Consider the following 20,325-nt stretch of genomic DNA (forward strand, 5'->3'; position numbering starts at 1 on the left):
CAACATAAAACTGAATATTCATTTGCCATTATTATTTATTAGATACTGTTAATTCTCTACCTGGGATATAAATGGTGTATCTCTCTGCTTTCAGAAAAAAGAAGCTGTGCAAATATTTTCAAATCAAGGAACTGTATCCCTGCTAACCATTTATCACTCACTCTTAAGGAGGAATCTACCCAAGAACTTTGTCCTGTCAGACCCTGAACGTCCTGAATTTCCAGATAGGCAGGGACTGGGAGCCTGGTGCTCTAGGGCTCTAAGAGCTAACCACAATTACATAGAGGCCATCAGAGTGTAGACTTCTATTCTGCAGTCTTGTGCCCATTGTGCAGAACTGTGACCTAACTATGTGCTGGAGATAAGCACTCTGACTTCTCCCTTTCCTAGTCTGATTTCCTTACTATATCTGCTTTCTCTGAGGATCTCCTGTGATTTTGCTTCATAAACTCAGACAGTCTTGGTTTCTCTCTTTCTACAAATTGCCTCTCTTCACATTTAAATTTTGAATTAATCCAAATGGAACTCCTTCCTGCCAAGAGCTTTCCACATATATCTCCAGTAGCATCCCTTTGAGAGAAACCAATCTCTTCTCTGAATCATGAGATTCTGCTTGTCTCCAGGCCACAGCCACATATACTGCTGCCAAGGCAATGACAAGTCTGCCTCAGGGTAATTGACATTTGTTTGGGGGAGTTGAAATAGTTCCACATCCCCCTTGTCACATCTGCTTCTTGCTATCTACTGTCTCATTCTCAATCTTCTCAAAGCAGAAATTGCATATCTAGTCAGAACCCAAGACATTGATCTGCTATGTTTTAGTAGTGATTGGGATAAAGGCAAGAAACCAGACCTTCAGGCAAGAAACCAGTCCCTTACCCTTTCTCTGGGTTTTTTTTTTTTTTTTTTTTTTTTTTTTCCTCTTCTGTGCAATAAATCCATCTGGGTATGGATTACTTCTTAGGGAAGATTTCCACTCAAGATGAGAAGATGGGTAAGTAGACTCACAATCTGACCTATGAAATAGCATACTCCCCTTAGCATGTGGTTCCCAATATTAGATTCAGGGAAAGATTTTAGAATCTACTTTAGCCTCAAGGCCTAAATTGAATTTCTCAATAGAGATTTTGCCAGAGCTCTACATTCTCTACTAACTAAAATTCCAACTCCTTCATCTTCTTCCTCTTTTTAAACCTTTTACCTTTTAAATTATATTCCTAATGTCAAAGGAAGAGGCCACCATGTAATACCTGACACAAAAATTGAATCTGTTGCTAAGCCAGGCAGAGCTATACTTGGAAGGTAAAGGCTCCCAGAATAAATCTGAAGGCTGATTTTGTTTTTGTTTTTTGTTTTTTGTTTTGTTTTGTTTTGTTTTGTTTTTTTACTCTGACAGAATCCATTTGCAGAGTTTATTACTTCTTTTAACCAATACTGAATTTTGAGGTGTCTGCATGATATACATGAAGAATCTTACAGGATTTATCACCATGTGTGAGTTTTCTTTTTCTTTATTTTATTTTATTTTTTTAAATAATAAATTTATTTTTTATTGGTGTTCAATTTACCAACATAGAGAATAACACCCAGTGCTCATCCCATCAAGTGCCCCCCTCAGTGCCCGTCACCCATTCACCCCTACCCCCTGCCCTCCTCCCCTTCCATCACCCCTAGTTCGTTTCCCAGAGTTAGGAGTCTTTATATTCTGTCTCCCTTTCTGATATTTCCCACACATTTCTTCTCCCTTCCCTTATATTCCCTTTCGCTGTTATTTACATTCCCCAAATGAATGAGAACATACACTGTTTGTCCTTCTCCGATTGACTTACTTCACTCAGCATAATACCCTCCAGTTCCATCCTCGTTGAAGCAAATGGTGGGTATTTGTCGTGAAAGCTGATTTTGTATAGTGTTTGGCAGCATGGAGTTCAAGGAAAATTCATTTTCCCTTAGAAATTTTGAGATGCTGCTTTATTAGCTTCTAGTATCCAGTAGTGCCAATGAGAAATCTGATGCCAATCTAATGCTTCTTTATTTATAGGGATTTTTTTTTCACCTCTAGAAGCTCTTAACACTTTTCTCTTTAATTTTAGTGTACTGGAACTTACAATGGTATGATGAGTTTGTGTTTTATTTATCTCACTTGCATTTGGTGACCTTTTACAATCTGAAGACTTGCATATTTCAGTTGTGGAAAAAGGTTTTTCCATAGTATTTTTCTTTGTTTTTATTGGGGTTTTTTGGGGGAGGGAGTGGTGATCAAACTTTTTATCTCCAAGTTTTTAATTGATTCTCTTTCAAAATAACATATTCCAGTTAACATAAAATATATAACTTCTCTTATTTCTATCTCTAGTTATTGTCTATTTTATTCATTTCCTCAGGTATTAGTTTTTCTGTTTGTTTACAACAATTTACAATTAGTTTTCTGTTTCTGTCTGTTAGTGCTTCTGATAAAATTGATTCTGCACAATTGTTTGCTAATTCTTGGCTTATGTGATGATCTTTGTACTTGAAATTCCTCATAACTTATGTAGATCAGTAGTGTACAGAAAGGGAGCCATAGGAATGGTCTACCCTAGGAGTAGATGTATTTTATCACCAACATTGTTCAGGATTATCAGCATATAGTGATAATAAAGTGACCAAACTTTCAGTCTTTTATAGCTTTTATTAAATTGGCTGCAGCCAAACCTCCCCCTTTTACTGCCTGCACCTAGAGAAAATCATTCCCACCCAACCCCCTTATTCTATCTCCTCACCTCACTCCACCATTGCTGTGGATTCCATTCCATACTATATTCTTTCTCCAGTGATTGTGGGAAAGAGCACATTGCCAAGAAGTAGAACACTAACTTATTATCTGGGCAGAGAGTCCCCCATTTCTTCCTCCTCTTGCTATTCATGTGGGGCACAGCTCTGCTTTTCCAGCCCAAATCCCATCTCACTGACACATCCTGGTAATCAGTTTTTGAATTAAAAAAAAAAAAAAGACAGCAATTTGTTCAGAAGAAACTAAGTAAGAATAAAATCTGAGGGTATGTGTAAAATGAAAGAGATGACTAGTAACTAAACAATCTTTAAAGTCAGAGTGCCTGGCTGGCTCAGTTGGTAGAGCATGTGACTCTTGATCTCAAGGTCATGAGTTTGAGTCCCATAATGGGTATACAGATTACTTTTAAAAATGTTTGTTTTAAATGATCTTTATCATAGATAAAAATAAGATAACATGATAAGATAAAGATAAGATAACATGCCCTATGGTCCATATAGGACATGTTATCTTTTCTGAAGCAATTTAAGTGCACCCTAAATATCCATTAAATAAATGAATGAAACATTAAAAATGCACCTTCAGACTTTCTCAAGACACCAATTTTCAGGAACATTTTGTGAGCACATCATTTGACTCTTTCGGGCTGCTACTATATGGAAAAAATGATGAAAACATAGTTGTTACTAACTTTACTCTCAAAAAATACCTGAAATATTTGGAGATTTTAACATGTTTATTGACATGAAACATATTAGTATTATGATTATTTTGTTTATATATTTTTTTAAGATTTTATTTATTTATTCATGAGAGACACAGAGAAAGGCAGAGAACTTACAGATTAACAGAAGAAAAGACCTAGAGAGTCAACTGCTGGCAAGGGTTCACAAATAAGCTTTGGGGTCAAATATGCATGTAGTGTATTCTAGACAGATAAAGAACTTAGGTTGGGAATTTGTACATCATAATATCCATATGTACATTTCCATATGTACAAAGGATGTGTACAAACAATACCATATGCACAAGTGAAATATGATAAACAACTCAAAATCTTCACAGCATTTAGAGGTGAATATGAGAAGGGAGCCAAGTGAGACTTGGTTGAATTATAACTCTACTAGCCCAAATTTGCTTAAAATGCGTAGGTTTTATGGTGAACCACCAGATACATTGGTAGGAATCAGAATTTATACTAACTTCATGTATTTTCATTCCCAAATTTACTCCTACAAAAATGTCCACTTATTCAAAGCCGGTTTCTTTTCTTCATATGTAACTCTTGAGAACTGTCTGAATTTATCATTAATTATTAAGAAAATACAACAAAAGAAAAAAGACCTACTCCTCTCTCCCCCTAAATCTTCACAAATTGGAATATAATATTCTTTGTCCAATCTCTATCTGTTATTCAACAAGATATGAATAGCAGGTTTTAAAAACTTTGATCAATTGGAATTTTTAAAGAATTAAGTCATTGAAAATTGAATTTAATTCTTAATTAAGCAGTAAGAAGAATCTGGTAAAGTTTGCAAAAGCCAAAGTTTATTCAAGACTTAACTGGAGGGAATAAATACCACTTTTAACTGAACTTAGGAGATAATGAATGGAAATCCAAAAAATCACTTCACGAACAAAGGCAGAGTCTGTGCACTTTTACAAAATACTTGTGAAGACAAAAATGACAAAATTTGCAGTTCATATGTAGCAAGAGACACCATTGACCTCCCTTTCCAAACTCTTAGCTTCCCTGATTTTTGTGACATTTTTCTCTCTCAGATCTACCTCTCTAATTGCTACTTCTCAGTTCCTTATCTTATGCTACTCCTTAAATGTCAGCAAGTTGCAAGGTCTGACCTCCCAATCTTTTCTTGTTCTATGCAGGTTCTTACTAGTAATCTGATCCACTATATAATTCCTACCATTGCCTCTGGAATGGTGACCCCTTGTTCCACATTTCCATCCAGCTCAGTTCTCTGCTGAATTCCAGACCCAAATTCTCAACTGCCTGCTGTACAGAATGTGTTTTAAAAGATCTTAATTCTGGGGCGCCTGGGTGGCTCAGTCAGTTAAGTGTCTGCCTTCAGATCAGGTCATGATCCCCTGGGGGGGCATGGGATGAAGCCCCACTTTGGGCTCCCTTCTCTCTCTCCCTCTGCTGCTCATTCCCTCTGCTCCTGCCCTCATACTCTCTCTCTCTCGAATAAATAAATGGATAAAATATTTTTAAAAAATAAAAGATCTTGATTCTTCATTCACAAATGCCAAATTAAATATATTTATTGTTATCTTACAACTTATGCCTCCAACTGAGCTGCGTATGTGACATCACAGTCACCCACTTTGCTAACTGTAGGGCTGTGCCACAACAAATTACCAAAAACTGAGTGGCTTACAACAACGGAAACTTATCCCCTCATAGTTCTCCAGGCTAGAAGCCCAAAATCAAGGTGCCTGCAAGTTTGGTCCCTCAGAAAGCCTGAGAATCTGTTCCATACCCTTCTCCTAGCTTCTGCTGGTTGCCAGAAATCCTTGATGTTTCTTAACTTGTGGATGCATCACCTTAATCTCTGCCTTGGTTGTCACAAGGTGTTCTCCTGTGTGTCTCCTCCCTGCCTTCACTTGGCCTTCCTGTAAAGATATCAGTCATTAGATTAAGGGCCCATCCAACTCCAGTATGACTTCATCTTAACTTAGTTATATTTGTAAAGACCTTGTTTTCAAAGATCACAATCTGAGGTTCCAGTTAGAAATGAATTTTGGCAGAATACTATTCAGTGTAGTTCACTGACCAAACTTGAAATTTCCATGGTTATATTAATCCATATATTTTAATGCAACTCTCTCCTTTCCTCAAGTCAGACTTCCTCCACACCACAACTAATTATCTTTTCTTTTCTCCATTATTTTCTAAAAATATAGCTAATAATGTCCCTCTTCTGCTTATAATCTTGCTATGTTTTCCCATTGGTCTCAAATGACTTTCAAACCACATCATAGGTAATTTAGGATTTTATGTTAAAATATTTGAGTCTTTATTATATTCCACAAAGCAGCAACTGATACACTTTTTCTCCAGCTGTGTCTTTTGCCTGGAATATTTTCCGTTTACATTATCAATCAAAGTGCCATTCATCTTTCACTGTGAACTCATCCCTGACTGCAACCATCCATTTTACCCCGCCAAAAGTAGTCATTCCTTTGCGTGATACTAAAGCAACAAGCTTAAACTAGAGAACATGTATCACTGAGTTTACATGAAAACTTTCTGGAAGTCTCAATAAACACAAAGTTTTAAAAGAATCAATGTCAATATTCACATCTTACTTATCTACTCTTTCTCAAGATTAAGTAAATTGACAATATTAATGTTCAGCTAATATAAAAAGAAAAATACATAGTACTTGAAATATAGCTATGCATTTGAAATGCAGGCATGCTTTCTAATATAATTTTCAGCATTTTAAACCTGACGTAGGCTTGCACAGTAAAAACTAGTGTGATTAAATGGCAATTATATGGCCAATTAGAGCTTATCGGTGATTCAGGAAAAGAAAAAAACACTCTCCTTAGGTCTTAAGACTTGAATTGGACGTTTTGACAGTTTGAATACCTGACTTTACAGTTAATGATCCACCAACTCTCAACTTTACTTTTTATAGATTTTTTTAGTGCACAGAGGCACATCACATACGGTCAAACAAAAGGTTAGGAGTAGTGGGCTTATTTATTCAATAAGCATTTATTAAAGCCTACCTTGTCCTAGACCTTATAGAGTATAAAGAAAATAAAGTTTCTGACCTTGAGAACTTCAGTCTATGAGGATGTCATCTACATTCATCTCTTCAAACATCCCGTATACACTGATGACCACCAAGGTTTTTTTGCCAAAACTGTATTTCCAGCTGTCTCCTGGGTAGCATAATCAAGATCCTATCACACAAGGTCCTACTAGCACCTTGAATTGAATATATAACACACACAAAAAATCATTTTTCCATATACCAACAATGTACAAACACCTCCTTTCTGAATTCCTATTTATATCAATATCATATTCATAAACCTAGACTCTTGTAATAGAAACTTAGAAGTTATTCTTTTTTTTAAGATTCTTATTTATTTACTTGACAGAGAGCACAAGTAAGGGGAGTAGGGGAGCGTCAGGTAGAGGAAGAAGGAGAAGCAGGCTCTCCACTGAGTAGAGAGCCTGACATAGGGCTCAGTCCCAGGATCCTGGGATAATGACCTGAGCCGGAGGCATTTGCTTAACCAACTGAGCCACCCAGATGCCCCTTAGAAGTTATTCTTGATTCCTTATTTGGATTTATCCAAAAGATCCAGAAAGTTCAAATCCTTTCATTTCTCTCTAAATTATTTCTTGAGTCTCTCTCTTTTTCACTCATCAGTTCTAACTAACTATTCACCTCTTTCCTTGCCTCTATGCATTTACACTGCTTCTCTTTAACTCTCCAGTTTTGAAGATTTAATGTCCCCCTACTTCTGTATTGTCTAAGATATATCAGATTTTTGTCCACTGCATCTCATCATTCTTGAGAAGGCTTGTAAAGCTCTTTGTGTGATGCACTTGAAAAATCTCAATGCTGAGACAGGACTTTTGACATTTAAAAGAGTCATAAATTATACTATAGTAAGAAACGAAGAGAGACACATTGATGGTCTGGGAATCTGTAAACAATTATAGATGTGATATGTTTCTATACCAGGAGAGAACGCAGATTAGTGGAGAGGAGCTCATACTAGAGTTCTCTTTAAATATGATCCACAGATTACCCAGTTCTAATGTGAACTCCGTAGGTTTACAAATGAGATGGAAAGGGCAGAAATGGATGTGAGGAGGTAAGAATGGATATGTGGGCCTGTGTAGACAACAGTGTCAGACTTCAAAAGGAAGGTAGAGAGTGAGTTAGAAGTTTGAGGAAAACCTATGAGGAAACTCAGATCCTTATGAAGTGTACCAGTTTATATCTTAAACTATGTACTAATCTGTGTTTTCTTAGGAGGGAAGTGCATTAAAGCATACTACATACACTCATTTTCTCTTGCCACATGAGAAATTATTACAAACTTATTGACTTAAATTAATGCCTATTTAATAGCTCACATTTCCATAGATCAAAAGTCTGGATGACACTAGGTACTCTGTTTAAGGTCTCACACAGGTGAAATCAAGGTGTCAGCCAGACCTGGCTAGGCTGTCACCTGAAGACACCAGAGAAGAAGCTACTTCCAAGCTCATTCAAATTATTGGCGTAATTCAATTCCTTGTGGTTGTAGGAGGAAGGTCCTTGTTTTCTTGTTATCAGATAACCAGAGATCAATCACTCTCAGCTCCTGTAGGCTTTGTGCAATTCTCTTCAGGGGGCCTCTTTCTTCTCCAAAGCCAGAAATGGAGAATTTCTCCAAGTGAGATCTCCCTTAGGCTTCAAACCTCTAATTTCTGCTCTGTCACCAGCTGGAGAAACTCTCTGTTTTTAAACTCTGCTTTTTTTTTATATCAGGGCCATTTGTATAACCCTCTTACCTTCAAGTTAACTGAGACATATGACACAAACTAATAATAAGAGTAAAAGCCACCCTATTTATTATCTCTAGGATTATGCAAGACATGTACATCAAGGGGCCATCTTAGAATTCTGCCTAATGCTAAGTAAAGTTTCTTTTTTTCTTCTAATTATACAATTAAATGGCAGAATCAGGATCTAATATGGTCAAGAATGAACATTTGCTATTTGTGAATTCTAAAATTTCATTGACAAATCTGTATTCCATTAACACTATTTCCTTCAAATATAGTTTTTTTTTAATTTTTTTATTAATTTTATTTATTTATGATAGGCACACAGTGAGAGAGAGAGAAGCAGAGACACAGGCAGAGGGAGAAGCAGGCTCCATGCACCGGGAGCCCGACGTGGGATTCGATCCCGGGTCTCCAGGATCGCGCCCCGGGCCAAAGGCAGGCGCCAAACCGCTGCGCCACCCAGGGATCCCCAAATATAGTTTTTAAATGGTTCTATTCAGTTGCAGAAAGGAGCAGTTAATAGTGTAGAATCTATAAGGGGGATGAAAAAACTCAGTCTCTTCCCTGTGTATACCTCTTCATGGATCCATCTCTATCACCATTTTTTTTTCCTCATTTAGCCCAAAAAGCAAACCACTTGGAGTCCCTGTTATAAATGAGTATGCTGATGCTCAGCTACACAACCTGGTGAGAAGGATGCGTCAAAGAACAATGCTCTACAAGAAAAAGTTGGCAGAAGGAGATATATCCTCACCTGAAGCTAGCCCCCAAACTGGTAAGCACTGTTACCTCAAAGTACTGGAACAAAAGAAGTTATCGGGGGACATGTATTTTTCAAATGTCTTAGTTTGGGTTCTCCCAAGAGCAGACCCTGAGACAATGATTTAGGTGCCAATAGTTTATATTGAGGGTGATCCAAGAAGGTGAGAGCAGACAGGGAGATGGAGCCAAGGATTAGGACAATAAAGATGTGTTAATAAGAGGGCTTCTTCTGTGAGCCCTCACACTTGATTCACCTGAAAAACTGTGTGGATCAGACTTAAGAATTCTCCCGAGAAACCTCCACACTGTTTCTCACAGTGGTTGCATCAATTAGCATTCCTACCAATAGTGCATGAGGATTTTCTTTTCTCCACATCCTCACCAACACTTGCTATTTCTTGTCTTTTTGATACTAACCATTTTGACTGGTGTGAGGTGATACCTCATTGTGGCTTAGATTTGCATTTCCCTGATGCTAAGTGATGTGGAGCATCATTTCATGTGCTTGTTGGCCATCTCTATGTCTTCTTTGGGAAAATTGTCTGTTCAGGTCTTCTACCCATTTTTTAATTGGATTCTTTTTTTTTTTTTTTTTTTTGGTGTTAAGTTGTGTAAGTTCTTTATATATTTTGGAAGAAGAGGCTAGGGTGTCAATCACCAACTCCATTTTCCATTAGTTAAGGGATATTGTTGGGCCATATTGCTAACTCTCCAGCACTTTAAGCAAGCCAGCTCAGAAACAGTCCTGAGGGGAAAAGATACAGGGAGCTCTCTGCACAGGATCTTTAGCTCCACAGTATATGAGCAAGGCAACAGGAGTATATGCTATAGCAAATTTTATTGTAAATATTAATTAAGAATACCCCAATATACAAAGCACTCATTATAAAATACAAGAATACTACCCAAATACGCAGAATAGCAAAGAACATCAACAAACTAATCACAGAGCGGGGCAGGGGGCGGGGACAGGGAGGGGGGCAGTTGTCAGCCTCCCTAATAATTGCAGCAATGCGTTTATGAAAAATTAGTAAGTGCAATAAAGTAGAGTACAAAAGTGATATATTATGATTACATCTTTGTATTTATATATATAGATAAAAGTAGAATAACGTTTGGATGTTTAACAGTTAAAAATCAAACTGTTAATTATATAGGATGGAGTTGAGGGTTCCTTATAATTCTGTATAGGTAAGTCGGATTTTTAAAATAAGCTACATATTGTATAGTAGTTTCTCTTTTAAAGAGACTCTAATAAGTCATTGTATTTTAGTAAGATACATTTAAAAAATATTTTGAACTTTATCTATAACTTGAAGGATATGTGTGAGACTAAAGAAGCATGAAACTAAAACCTGTGACAGGCATGATGTACATTTGTAAAGTTTCTTTGTAATGTGAATCTAAAGGACTGACTTTATTTATGCTACAAAATAGGTAAGAATTAAGCTTGTATTTAAAATATCCTATTTGTAGGGTGCCTGGATGGCTTAGTCAGTGGAGCTTGTGACTCTTGCTCTTGGGATTGTGGGTTTGAGCCCCAACTTGGGTGTAGAGATTACATTCAGTTAATTAATTGATTTATTAATTAAACTACCCTATTTGTAACACTTTTGTGGTAATTTATTAGTATGTTTTAAATCTGCTATTTATTTCCAAATTCCAGTGTTTTCATTACCTGGATATTGTCATTAATGTCACTATTTTCAATATCATATCATGCCTATTCTACCTATATTAAGAAGGGAAGATTCTGATATGTTCTGACTTCAAGAAATCGAAGCTTTTTCTCATTAAGCTAACCTAACCTCTTAAAAATGTGTTCTTTTTTTTCCCTATAAAGCAAAGCCCACAGCCATACCATCAACACAAGAGAGCAATGCTAAGCTAAAAGAAGAACATTACTATCACATATTGTGTTTTAAATTCCAGAAGATGCCTCTGACAGAGTACCTAAAACGAATTAGACTTCCAGGAAGCATAGATTCATACACAGGTACCATCAAAGTGTGAACTGTCCCAGTGGGAGGGCTAGCTATTATCAAGAACCCCTATAACCCAGAGTCCCAGATGGCTTCCATTTCTCCCTAGGCCACATTCCAATTCTATCTAGAAAGCAGAATTCAAACTATATTAAAAAGACAGTGGATTGTTTGCTCCTCTCTCGTGAAAGCAAGAGATAAAATATTCCTTTTTGTTTTTAAAAGGCATGTCCAGTATAATATGAAATAAAGTAAATGTATAATTATCAAAATAGATGAATGATAGATAAATAGATAAAAATAAATAAATAAAAGGCAGTCCAGAGTTTCTGCTGCCCTTAATTACTTTTGAAAAGAAAGCCCCAAAGTGTTCTGTGATATGTATCCAACACCCTTCCCCCCAAAATCAATATGAAGTGTCTATCTTCTTCCATGCCTTCATATCATTAATTATTTTAACTGAACAAATCCATTGCTATGGGAGGGCAGAAGAAAGCAATGTGTGAAAGGACATGGATTGCCTTAATGGGCTGATTCTCTGGCCTCTCCTGGTCAGCCACACTCCTTCAGGCAACATGTGGCCTTTTGTCCACCTGCCCGGGTAATCCTGCAGCTTAACTACTCTGATGCACAAAAGGCCTGCTGCTGCAATTATTCAAATAGGGCACCTCTGACTTCCCTGGGTCTCTTTTTCCTTGATCCATATAGCACAGTTGCCTGTGGGGACAGACTCAGAATGGCCACTTCTCGGCAAGAGATAAAGGCTTCTCTCCAATGTCAGAAGAGCTGATAAGATCACTCAACATCCCTTGTAAAGCCCAGTGCTTTCCAGAATTGTACTGAATTTTAATAGAACCTCTCATAACAATTTGCTTATCTCCAGAGGACAGTGCACCAAACTAAGCAAGAGAATTATTTTAATGCTTGTTACCTGCCATTTGATTTTTCTAGATCGACTCTATCTCCTGTGGCTCTTGCTTGTCACCATTGCCTATAACTGGAACTGCTGGCTTATACCACTACGCCTCGTCTTTCCATATCAAACACCAGACAACACACACTACTGGTTTATTACAGACATCACATGTGATATCATCTACCTTTGTGATATGCTATTAATCCAGCCCAGACTCCAGTTTATAAAAGGAGGAGACATAATGGTAAGTGGGGCTGGGAGAAGCAGAAACTGACAAATATCAGATTGGACTACAAAAAACAAATTAACAACACTGTTTATTGAATATATGACCAGCTGTCTTTAACCACCAGAAACCATCAGTATAGTAGAAACAACAATAACAGCACAACCCTTGAGCATTTACTATGGAGGAGGGACCATGTAGCTCCCTGCGCTTTAGTTTCCTCGTTGTAAAAATAGTACCTTCACAGTGTTGATGGAAAGACTAAATGCACGATGCCTGAACTGTGTTGAGTGACTAATGAGTGCCTATTAAATGTTAGCTATCATCATTATTCCAGTTAATTTCTTTATAATGCCTCACTTAATCCTTTCAGTCACTCTATAAGGGAGACATTATTATCAACCCCATATACAGAAGAGGAAATCGAGGCTTAGAGAGGGAATGTGATATGCTCAAGGCACAGAGCTGGACAGCGATGAGGCAGGATCAAACCCAGACCTTGACTCTAAAACCCATGCTCTGTGCAACTATGCCATGTCAGTTCATGTTGACTGGTTTTTCAGAATTTGCTAATACTTGAGGGTAGAAAGATAAAACCAGATCTGAAATGTCAAAACCATATACATATTTTACCTAAATAAAGTTTAAAAATGTATAAATTATGTATACAAAAAGAAGTAATTTAATATATATTTATCTAGTTACCACACTTCAAAGAGTCTGTAAGGCAGTTGTTTTCCACCACATTGCAATCTGCCATTCACCTCAGTATTTTTTAGAATAAGGCAGGTACTATATCACTCATAAGAGTCTACTCAGTTTCCTTGGGAGACAACCTGGTGCTGTGAGAAAACATGGCTATAAGATTTTTGGGACACAGACTGTACTTTGTGTATCATCATATAGTCAGCACTGAGCATAGGACCTGTACATAGTATCATAGTATAGACAACAAGTCCAAGGTCTTAGGTCTTGACAGTTTGGGAAAACCTAACTTGAAAAGAAAATATATCATGAACCTTTTAATCAGTGTAGATTCACTGCACTGTCCAATATAGTGGCCACTAGCCAGATATGTCTATTCAAATTTAAATTTTAATTAAGATTAAATAACATTAAAAATTCATGTTTCCCAGCCACCTATCAATATTTCCAGGGCTCAGTAATCACACTTGGCTAGAGGCTACCATATCAGAGAGCACAGACTATTTCCACCATTGCAAAATGTGCTATTATTATATAGTGCTATTATTATATAGTGCTATAACAATGAGCCATCAAGATCTTCACTGAGACAGCCAAACCATAAATAGGAAGCCATACACTCAGCAGACAGGTGCAAATCACAAGCACATAAAACACACCTGTGATTTTGTGATTTTTTAAAAATTAATATGGTATCTTCTGGCCTCTCTTCTGTGCATTCCTCCACTTTCCAGATTCATCACATCCCAATTCTCACAATCAAATGCACTGGCCTACTTCAGAAACTACCATTCTTACCCATAGGAGAAATTATTTTCTCCTAGACTTATTCTCAGTGTTGACAGAATTTCAAAGTAATCCAGTCAACCAAATAGAAGAATATGTTTTCACAAGGACATTTCCACATCTTAAAGCCTCTACTCCTCAGCCCCTTCCCCAGCTAACTAGAAGGATGCTCCCTTTCCAACTGATGTCCACTGTAATACCCACTTCACAATCTCAGTGGGAACTGCACAGAACATATCCTCTAATGGACCCATCACTGTAGGAAGAGCAGACTAATGAAATGTATGGAACTTTGGGTTTATACATATTTTTGAAGAATAAAGGTGGGTTCCTTAATCTTCTGAATATTTTCTTTTGAATCTCCAGATAATATTAATTTATCAAAAAGCTGAAAGGAGTAGTTATGATTACTGTATTCTTTTAGAAAAAAATTTATTTGCTGAGGAAATCCTCCTATTATTTGAAAGCTTTCCTAGAAAGAAATTCTAAAAGCAAGAGCTGGGGATCCCTGGGTGGCGCAGTGGTTTAGCGCCTGCCTTTGGCCCAGGGCGTGATCCTGGAGTCCTGGGATCGAATCCCACGTCGGGCTCCCGGTGCATGGAGCCTGCTTCTCCCTTTGCCTGTGTCTCTGCCTCTCTCTCTCTCTCTCTCTCTCTCTCTCTCTCTCTCTCTGTGTGTGTGTGTGACTATCATAAAATAAAAAAAAATAAAAAAAATAAAAGCAAGAGCTAAAGCTGTAGCAAGAATATATTCAAAATATTCCTTATGTGAACTTCAGAGCACTAGTCAGCTCCCCACTATCCCCAGAGCTCACTGGCAGCTTGATAAATGACGATGATGGTGTGCAAATAAGAAGTAAACAACACACACAAAAAAAAGGCGCTAATTTCAACCTCCATTAAATGCACAAGGGGGAAGAAAATCAATGTTTGACAAATGGAAAATGACAAAATCAGTAAGAGGAGACTTATTTTCAATTTTCTAAGAGGGCTTTACACACAATGGAGTGTTAAAAACAAGAAAAATAACCAATAAAAACACACTCAACGGGCTCTATTTAAAATGCATTATCACAAACTACAAATACAGAGCAGGAACTAATTGCTTTGTTTGTTCAAAAGGAGTTTAATGGTTTCTTTAATTTAGAATAGGTAGTGTTAGCCTTTGAAGCTTGATTACATTTTGGTAAGAAGACTATACAAGTCAAGTACCCAAATTGAAGATCGACTACATTTAGCTATCTCTGCTACCTTTGGTGCACTGCCAACTTGTTTTTTCATTCATTCATTCATTCAACAAACATTTATTATATATCTACAGTTGCCAAGTATTTCAGGGCTAGAGGATGGAAATATTAATTCCCTTAAGGCCTTGAAAACAGAGAAGTCATAAACAGATTGAAGAGCTAAAGGCCACAGTAGAAGGAATTAGGAGGGTTTACAAGTTTTGCATTGCATCCTTCTGAAAATGGTGCTACACAAATAGAGAACAGAACTTTGTATGAAAAAACAACAAAAGAGTATCTCGTCTGTAATTTCATTTATTTATTTATTTGTTTGTTTATTTATTTATTTATTGTAATTTCCTTTATAGACAGCAGAAATACAGCTGAAAATGACAATGAGGATTATTGTGATATGGGACTCATACCCCTACAATACTGCTAAACCTATTGATCATGATTCATGGAAATGCTCAGTGCTACATAGTGACAGTATCAGTCAAGCCTGACATTATAGTCAGCTGCTTTTGGCACTTAATCTTCTCAGTTACTGTTTATAAACTGACCTGAAGAAAATTAACCATTCCCTTCTCTGTGCTCTGTACATTTGATTCATACTTCTGTTATTTAATTGTTAAACAATGATTAGGCTAATTATTATTAAGTAGGAACAAACAGACCAGGGTCGAATTCCATCTCTGAAATTTATTAATAGCTTTAGTTGAAGAAAATAAATTTACCTTTTAATTAACTGGTATCTTTTCATTCGTAAAATGGAAAGTATCGTACCCACTTCATAAACCTATTGTGAAGATTAAATAAGGCCATTTGTACACCTAAGCCAGAGTCTGGCATATAGAATATGTACAGTAAGTTGTTGAATGTCTCAAATGAATTAATATCCACACATTTAACTTCCCCTCTTCTCTCCTATCTGTATATTATCTCCCTTTCTTACCTGATATTAAGTTTCTTGTGTATAAAGACAATGTCCAATTCATTTCCCTCTCTATCTGAGGAACTAAGAGAGTATATTCAAGAAGTATTCGAAGGAGTTAATGAATGGCAGTCTTGGTTCAAGGATCTTCTTTCCTTGAATATTATTTAATCTGCAATGTAGTTGTTTTAGGTGATATTACTATTTTTGAAACCTATCTATCTATTCTATATAAAATTATGGAGTTTCTATGAATTATTTATGAGAAAAGGTAAATATAATCATACCCAGGTAGAGCTTCTTCAAAACCCACCTTTTGGAAAAGGATTTAAGTACAGTCAGCATATCCTTCCTAAAGTAAGCCTCCCCTAAAGAAATGTTGCCTGCATAGTGATGAGACTTAAAAGAGACAAAGAGCATTAAATAAGGTGACATTTTTTTTTAAACTAGTGCCTAATTGTTACCCAGTAAGCATGCTGGTCATCATAATGATGCCAAATTTTTTTTTAGTTCTCCAAAGAAGAGAGATTTTAGAATCACTAGATTGCATTTTCATCTAATCTAGCAAGTTTTCATTTCATTTACATTTATTCAATCATAGGATCATAGACAAGCCTGAGAGTAGAGATAAAAGTGCTAAAAAACATTCTTCCAAGGTTGAAGGAGAGGGTGGTTTTTTAACTTTGTAGCACTTGAAATGTATCTGTCAGTCCCAGATAAGCTTTGAAGGAGCTGACTAATTTTACTCAAGCTTGATACATGATTCAACTTAAACTCCTATCTATGTCCACCTGTGGCTTAGTAAGCCATTGAGTTTCACAGCAAAAATCATTAGATGAGTTAGTATATGTGCATGAGTAAAAATTGTAGCCAAAAAAAGGTGGGGGGAGCAGAAATTGAGGGGTTGGCTAACCAATATTCAATATTTAACACTACTCGGCAGTAGTTTGAAACTTCTGAACTTGGATAGTCTGGATGATAATTGTTAGAAGACACTACTTCTTTGTGTCTAAGATATAATACTTTGGCCTACTCATTAATAGCACAAAATGTAAGAATATAAATTATTTACCTATCACTAAAATGTAAGAATATAAATCCAATATTAGCATTAATTCTTTTAGGTCTGAATGATAACAAATGCCTCTTTATCTATCACTTATCACATATACATTGGAAACCTACTATGTGTTAGATATTGCATTAGAAATTGGAAAAACAAGAGAGGAGGGGCAAGATGGCAGAAGAGTAGGGTCCCCAAGTCACCTGTCCCCACCAAATTATCTAGATAACCTTCAAATCATCCTGAAAATCTACGAATTTGGCCTGAGATTTATTTTTATTTTTTTTTAATTTTTATTTATTTATGATAGTCACAGAGAGAGAGAGAGAGAGGCAGAGACATAGGCAGAGGGAGAAGCAGGCTCCATGCACCGGGAGCCTGATGTGGGATTCCATCCCGGGTCTCCAGGATCGCACCCTGGGCCAAAGGCAAGCACCAAACCACTGCACCACCCAGGGATCCCCTCGGCCTGAGATTTAAAGAGAGAACAGCTGGAACGCTACAGTGAGAACACTTCCCGCTTCTATCAAGGTAGGAAGACAGGAAAAAAGAACTAAAGAAACAAAAGGCCTCCAAGGTGGAGGGGCCCGCGAGGAGCCGGACTGAGGCCGGGGCGAGTGTCCCCAGGACAGGAGAGTCCCGTCCCGGAGGAGCAGGAACTGCACCAACCTTCCCGGGTGGAAAGGGGCCCGCAGGGAGTTAGAGCAGGACCCAGGAGGGCAGGGATGCCCTCAGGCTCCCTGGGACACTAACAGGCACCTGCGCCCCGGGAGAGTGCGCCGAGCTCCCTAAGGGCTGCAGCGCCCACGGCGGGACCCAGAGCAGCTCGCGGAGGGGGCTGCGGGGCGGGAGCGAATCCAACAGCACAGGCCCCGAAGCACAGGGAGCCCATCAATAGGTCTTCTAAACACAACATCTCCAAAGAAACAAGAGCTTTAAATGATAGACTGGACCAGATGGATTTCACAGATATCTACAGAACTTTACATCCAAACTCAACTGAATACACATTCTTCTCAAGTGCACATGGAACTTTCTCCAGAATAGACCACATACTGGGTCACAAATTGGGTCTGAACCGATACCAAAAGATTGGGATCATCCCCTGCATATTCTCAGACCATAATGCCTTGAAATTAGAACTAAATCACAAGAAGTTTGGAAGGACTTCAAACACCTGGAGGTTAAGGACCATCCTGCTAAAAGATGAAAGAGTCAACCAAGAAATTAAGGAAGAATTAAAAAGATTCCTGGAATCTAATGAGAATGACGATACAACTGTTCAAAATCTTTGGGATGCAGCAAAAGCAGTCCTGAGGAGGACATACATTGCAATACAAGCATCCATCCAAAAACTGGAAAGAACTCAAATACAAAAGCTAGCCTTACACATAAAGAGCCAGAGAAAAAATAGCAAATAGATCCTACACCTAGCAGAAGAAGAGAGTTCATAAAGATTTGAGCAGAACTCAACGAAATCGAGACCAGAAGAACTGTGGAACGGATCAACAAAACCAGGAGTTGGTTTTTTGAAAGAATTAATAAGATAGATAAACCATTAGCCAGTCTTATTAAAAAGAAGAGAGAGAAGACTCAAATTAATAAAATCATGAATGAGAAAGGAGAGATCACTACCAACACCAAGGAAATACAAACGATTTTAAAAACATGAACGGCTATACGCCAATAAATTAGGCCATCTAGAAGAAATGGACACATTTCTGGAAAGCCACAAACTACCAAAACTGGAACAGGAAGCAATAGAAAACCTGAACAGGCCAATAACCAGGGAGGAAATTGAAGCAGTCATCAAAAACCTCCCAAGACACAAAAGTCCAGGGCCAGATGGCTTCCCTGGGGAATTCTATCAAATGTTTAAACAAGAAGCCATACCTATTCTACTAAAGCTGTTTGGAAAGAATGAAAGAGATGGAGTACTTCCAAATTCATTCTATGAGGCCAGCATCACCTTAATTCCAAAACCAGACAACCCACCAAAAAGAATTATAGACCAATATCCCTGATGAACACAGATGCAAAAATTCTCAACAAGATACTAGCCAATAGGATCCAACAATACATTAAGAAAATTATTCACCATGACCAAGTAGGATTTATTCCCAGGACACAAGGCTGGTTCAACACTCGTAAAACAATCAGTGTGATTCATCATATCAGCAAGAGAAAAACCAAGAACCATATGATCCTCTCATTAGATGCAGAGAAAGCATTTGACAAAATACAGCATCCATTCCTGATCAAAACTCTTCAGAGTGTAGGGATAGAGGGAACATTCCTCAACATCTTAAAAGCAATCTAAAAACCCCACAGCAAATATCATTCTCAATGGGGAAGCAATGGGAGCCTTTCCCCTAAGATCAGGAACAAGACAGGGATGTCCACTCTCACCACTGCTGTTCAACATAGTACTGGAAGTCCGAGCCTCGGCTATCAGACAGCAAAAAGACATTAAAGGCATTCAAATTGGCAAAGAAGAAGTCAAACTCTCCCTCTTTGCCGATGACATGATACTCTACATAGAAAACCCAAAAGACTCCACCCCAAGATTGCTAGAACTCATACAGCAATTTGGCAGTGTGGCAGGATACAAAATCAATGCCCAGAAGTCAGTGGCATTTCTATACACTAACAATGAGAATGAAGAAAGAGAAATTAAGGAGTCCATCCCATTTACAATTGCACCCAAAAGCATAAGATACCTAGGAATAAACCTAACCAAAGAGGTAAAAGATCTATACCCTAAAAACTATAGAACACTTCTGAAAGAAATTGAGGAAGACACAAAGAGATGGAAAAATATTCCATGCTCATGGATTGGCAGAATTAATATTGTAAAAATGTCAATGTTACCCAGGGAAATTTACCGTTTAAGGCAACCCCTATCAAAATACCATGGACTTTCTTCAGAGAGTTGGAACAAATTATTTTAAGATTTGTGTGGAATCAGAAAAGACCCCAAATAGGCAGGGAATTTTAAAAAAGAAAACCATAGCTGGGGGCATCACAATGCCAGATTTCAGGTTGTACTACAAAGCTGTGGTCATCAAGACAGTGTGGTACTGGCACAAAAACAGACACATAGATCAACGGAACAGAATAGAGAATCCAGAAGTGGACCCTCAACTTTATGGTCAACTAATATTCGATAAAGGAGGAAAGACTATCCACTGGAAGAAAGTCTCTGCAATAAATGGTGCTGGGAAAATTGGACATCCACATGCAGAAGAATGAAACTAGACCACTCTCTTTCACCATACACAAAGATAAACTCAAAATGGATGAAAGATCTAAATGTGAGACATGATTCCATCAAAATCCTAGAGGAGAACACAGGCAACACCCTTTTTGAACTTGGCCACAGTAACTTCTTGCAAAATACATCCACGA

The 20,325-nt window shown here is 37.6% G+C and overlaps 1 protein-coding gene across 1 annotated transcript in view; it reads left to right on the forward strand.

Moving 5' to 3' along the window:
• The window catches only part of CNGB3 (cyclic nucleotide gated channel subunit beta 3), a 245,144-nt gene that overhangs the window by 148,588 nt on the left and 76,231 nt on the right, over positions 1-20,325 (forward strand). Inside the window, exons 6-8 of the mRNA XM_072734362.1 lie at positions 8,939-9,093; positions 10,924-11,076; positions 12,014-12,222. Of these exons, the coding sequence (XP_072590463.1) occupies positions 8,939-9,093; positions 10,924-11,076; positions 12,014-12,222 (517 nt within the window). The remainder of the gene's footprint in view (positions 1-8,938; positions 9,094-10,923; positions 11,077-12,013; positions 12,223-20,325) is intronic.

The sequence above is a fragment of the Vulpes vulpes genome, chromosome 13, assembly GCF_048418805.1.
Source record: "Vulpes vulpes isolate BD-2025 chromosome 13, VulVul3, whole genome shotgun sequence".
Classification (NCBI taxonomy): Eukaryota; Metazoa; Chordata; class Mammalia; order Carnivora; family Canidae; genus Vulpes; species Vulpes vulpes.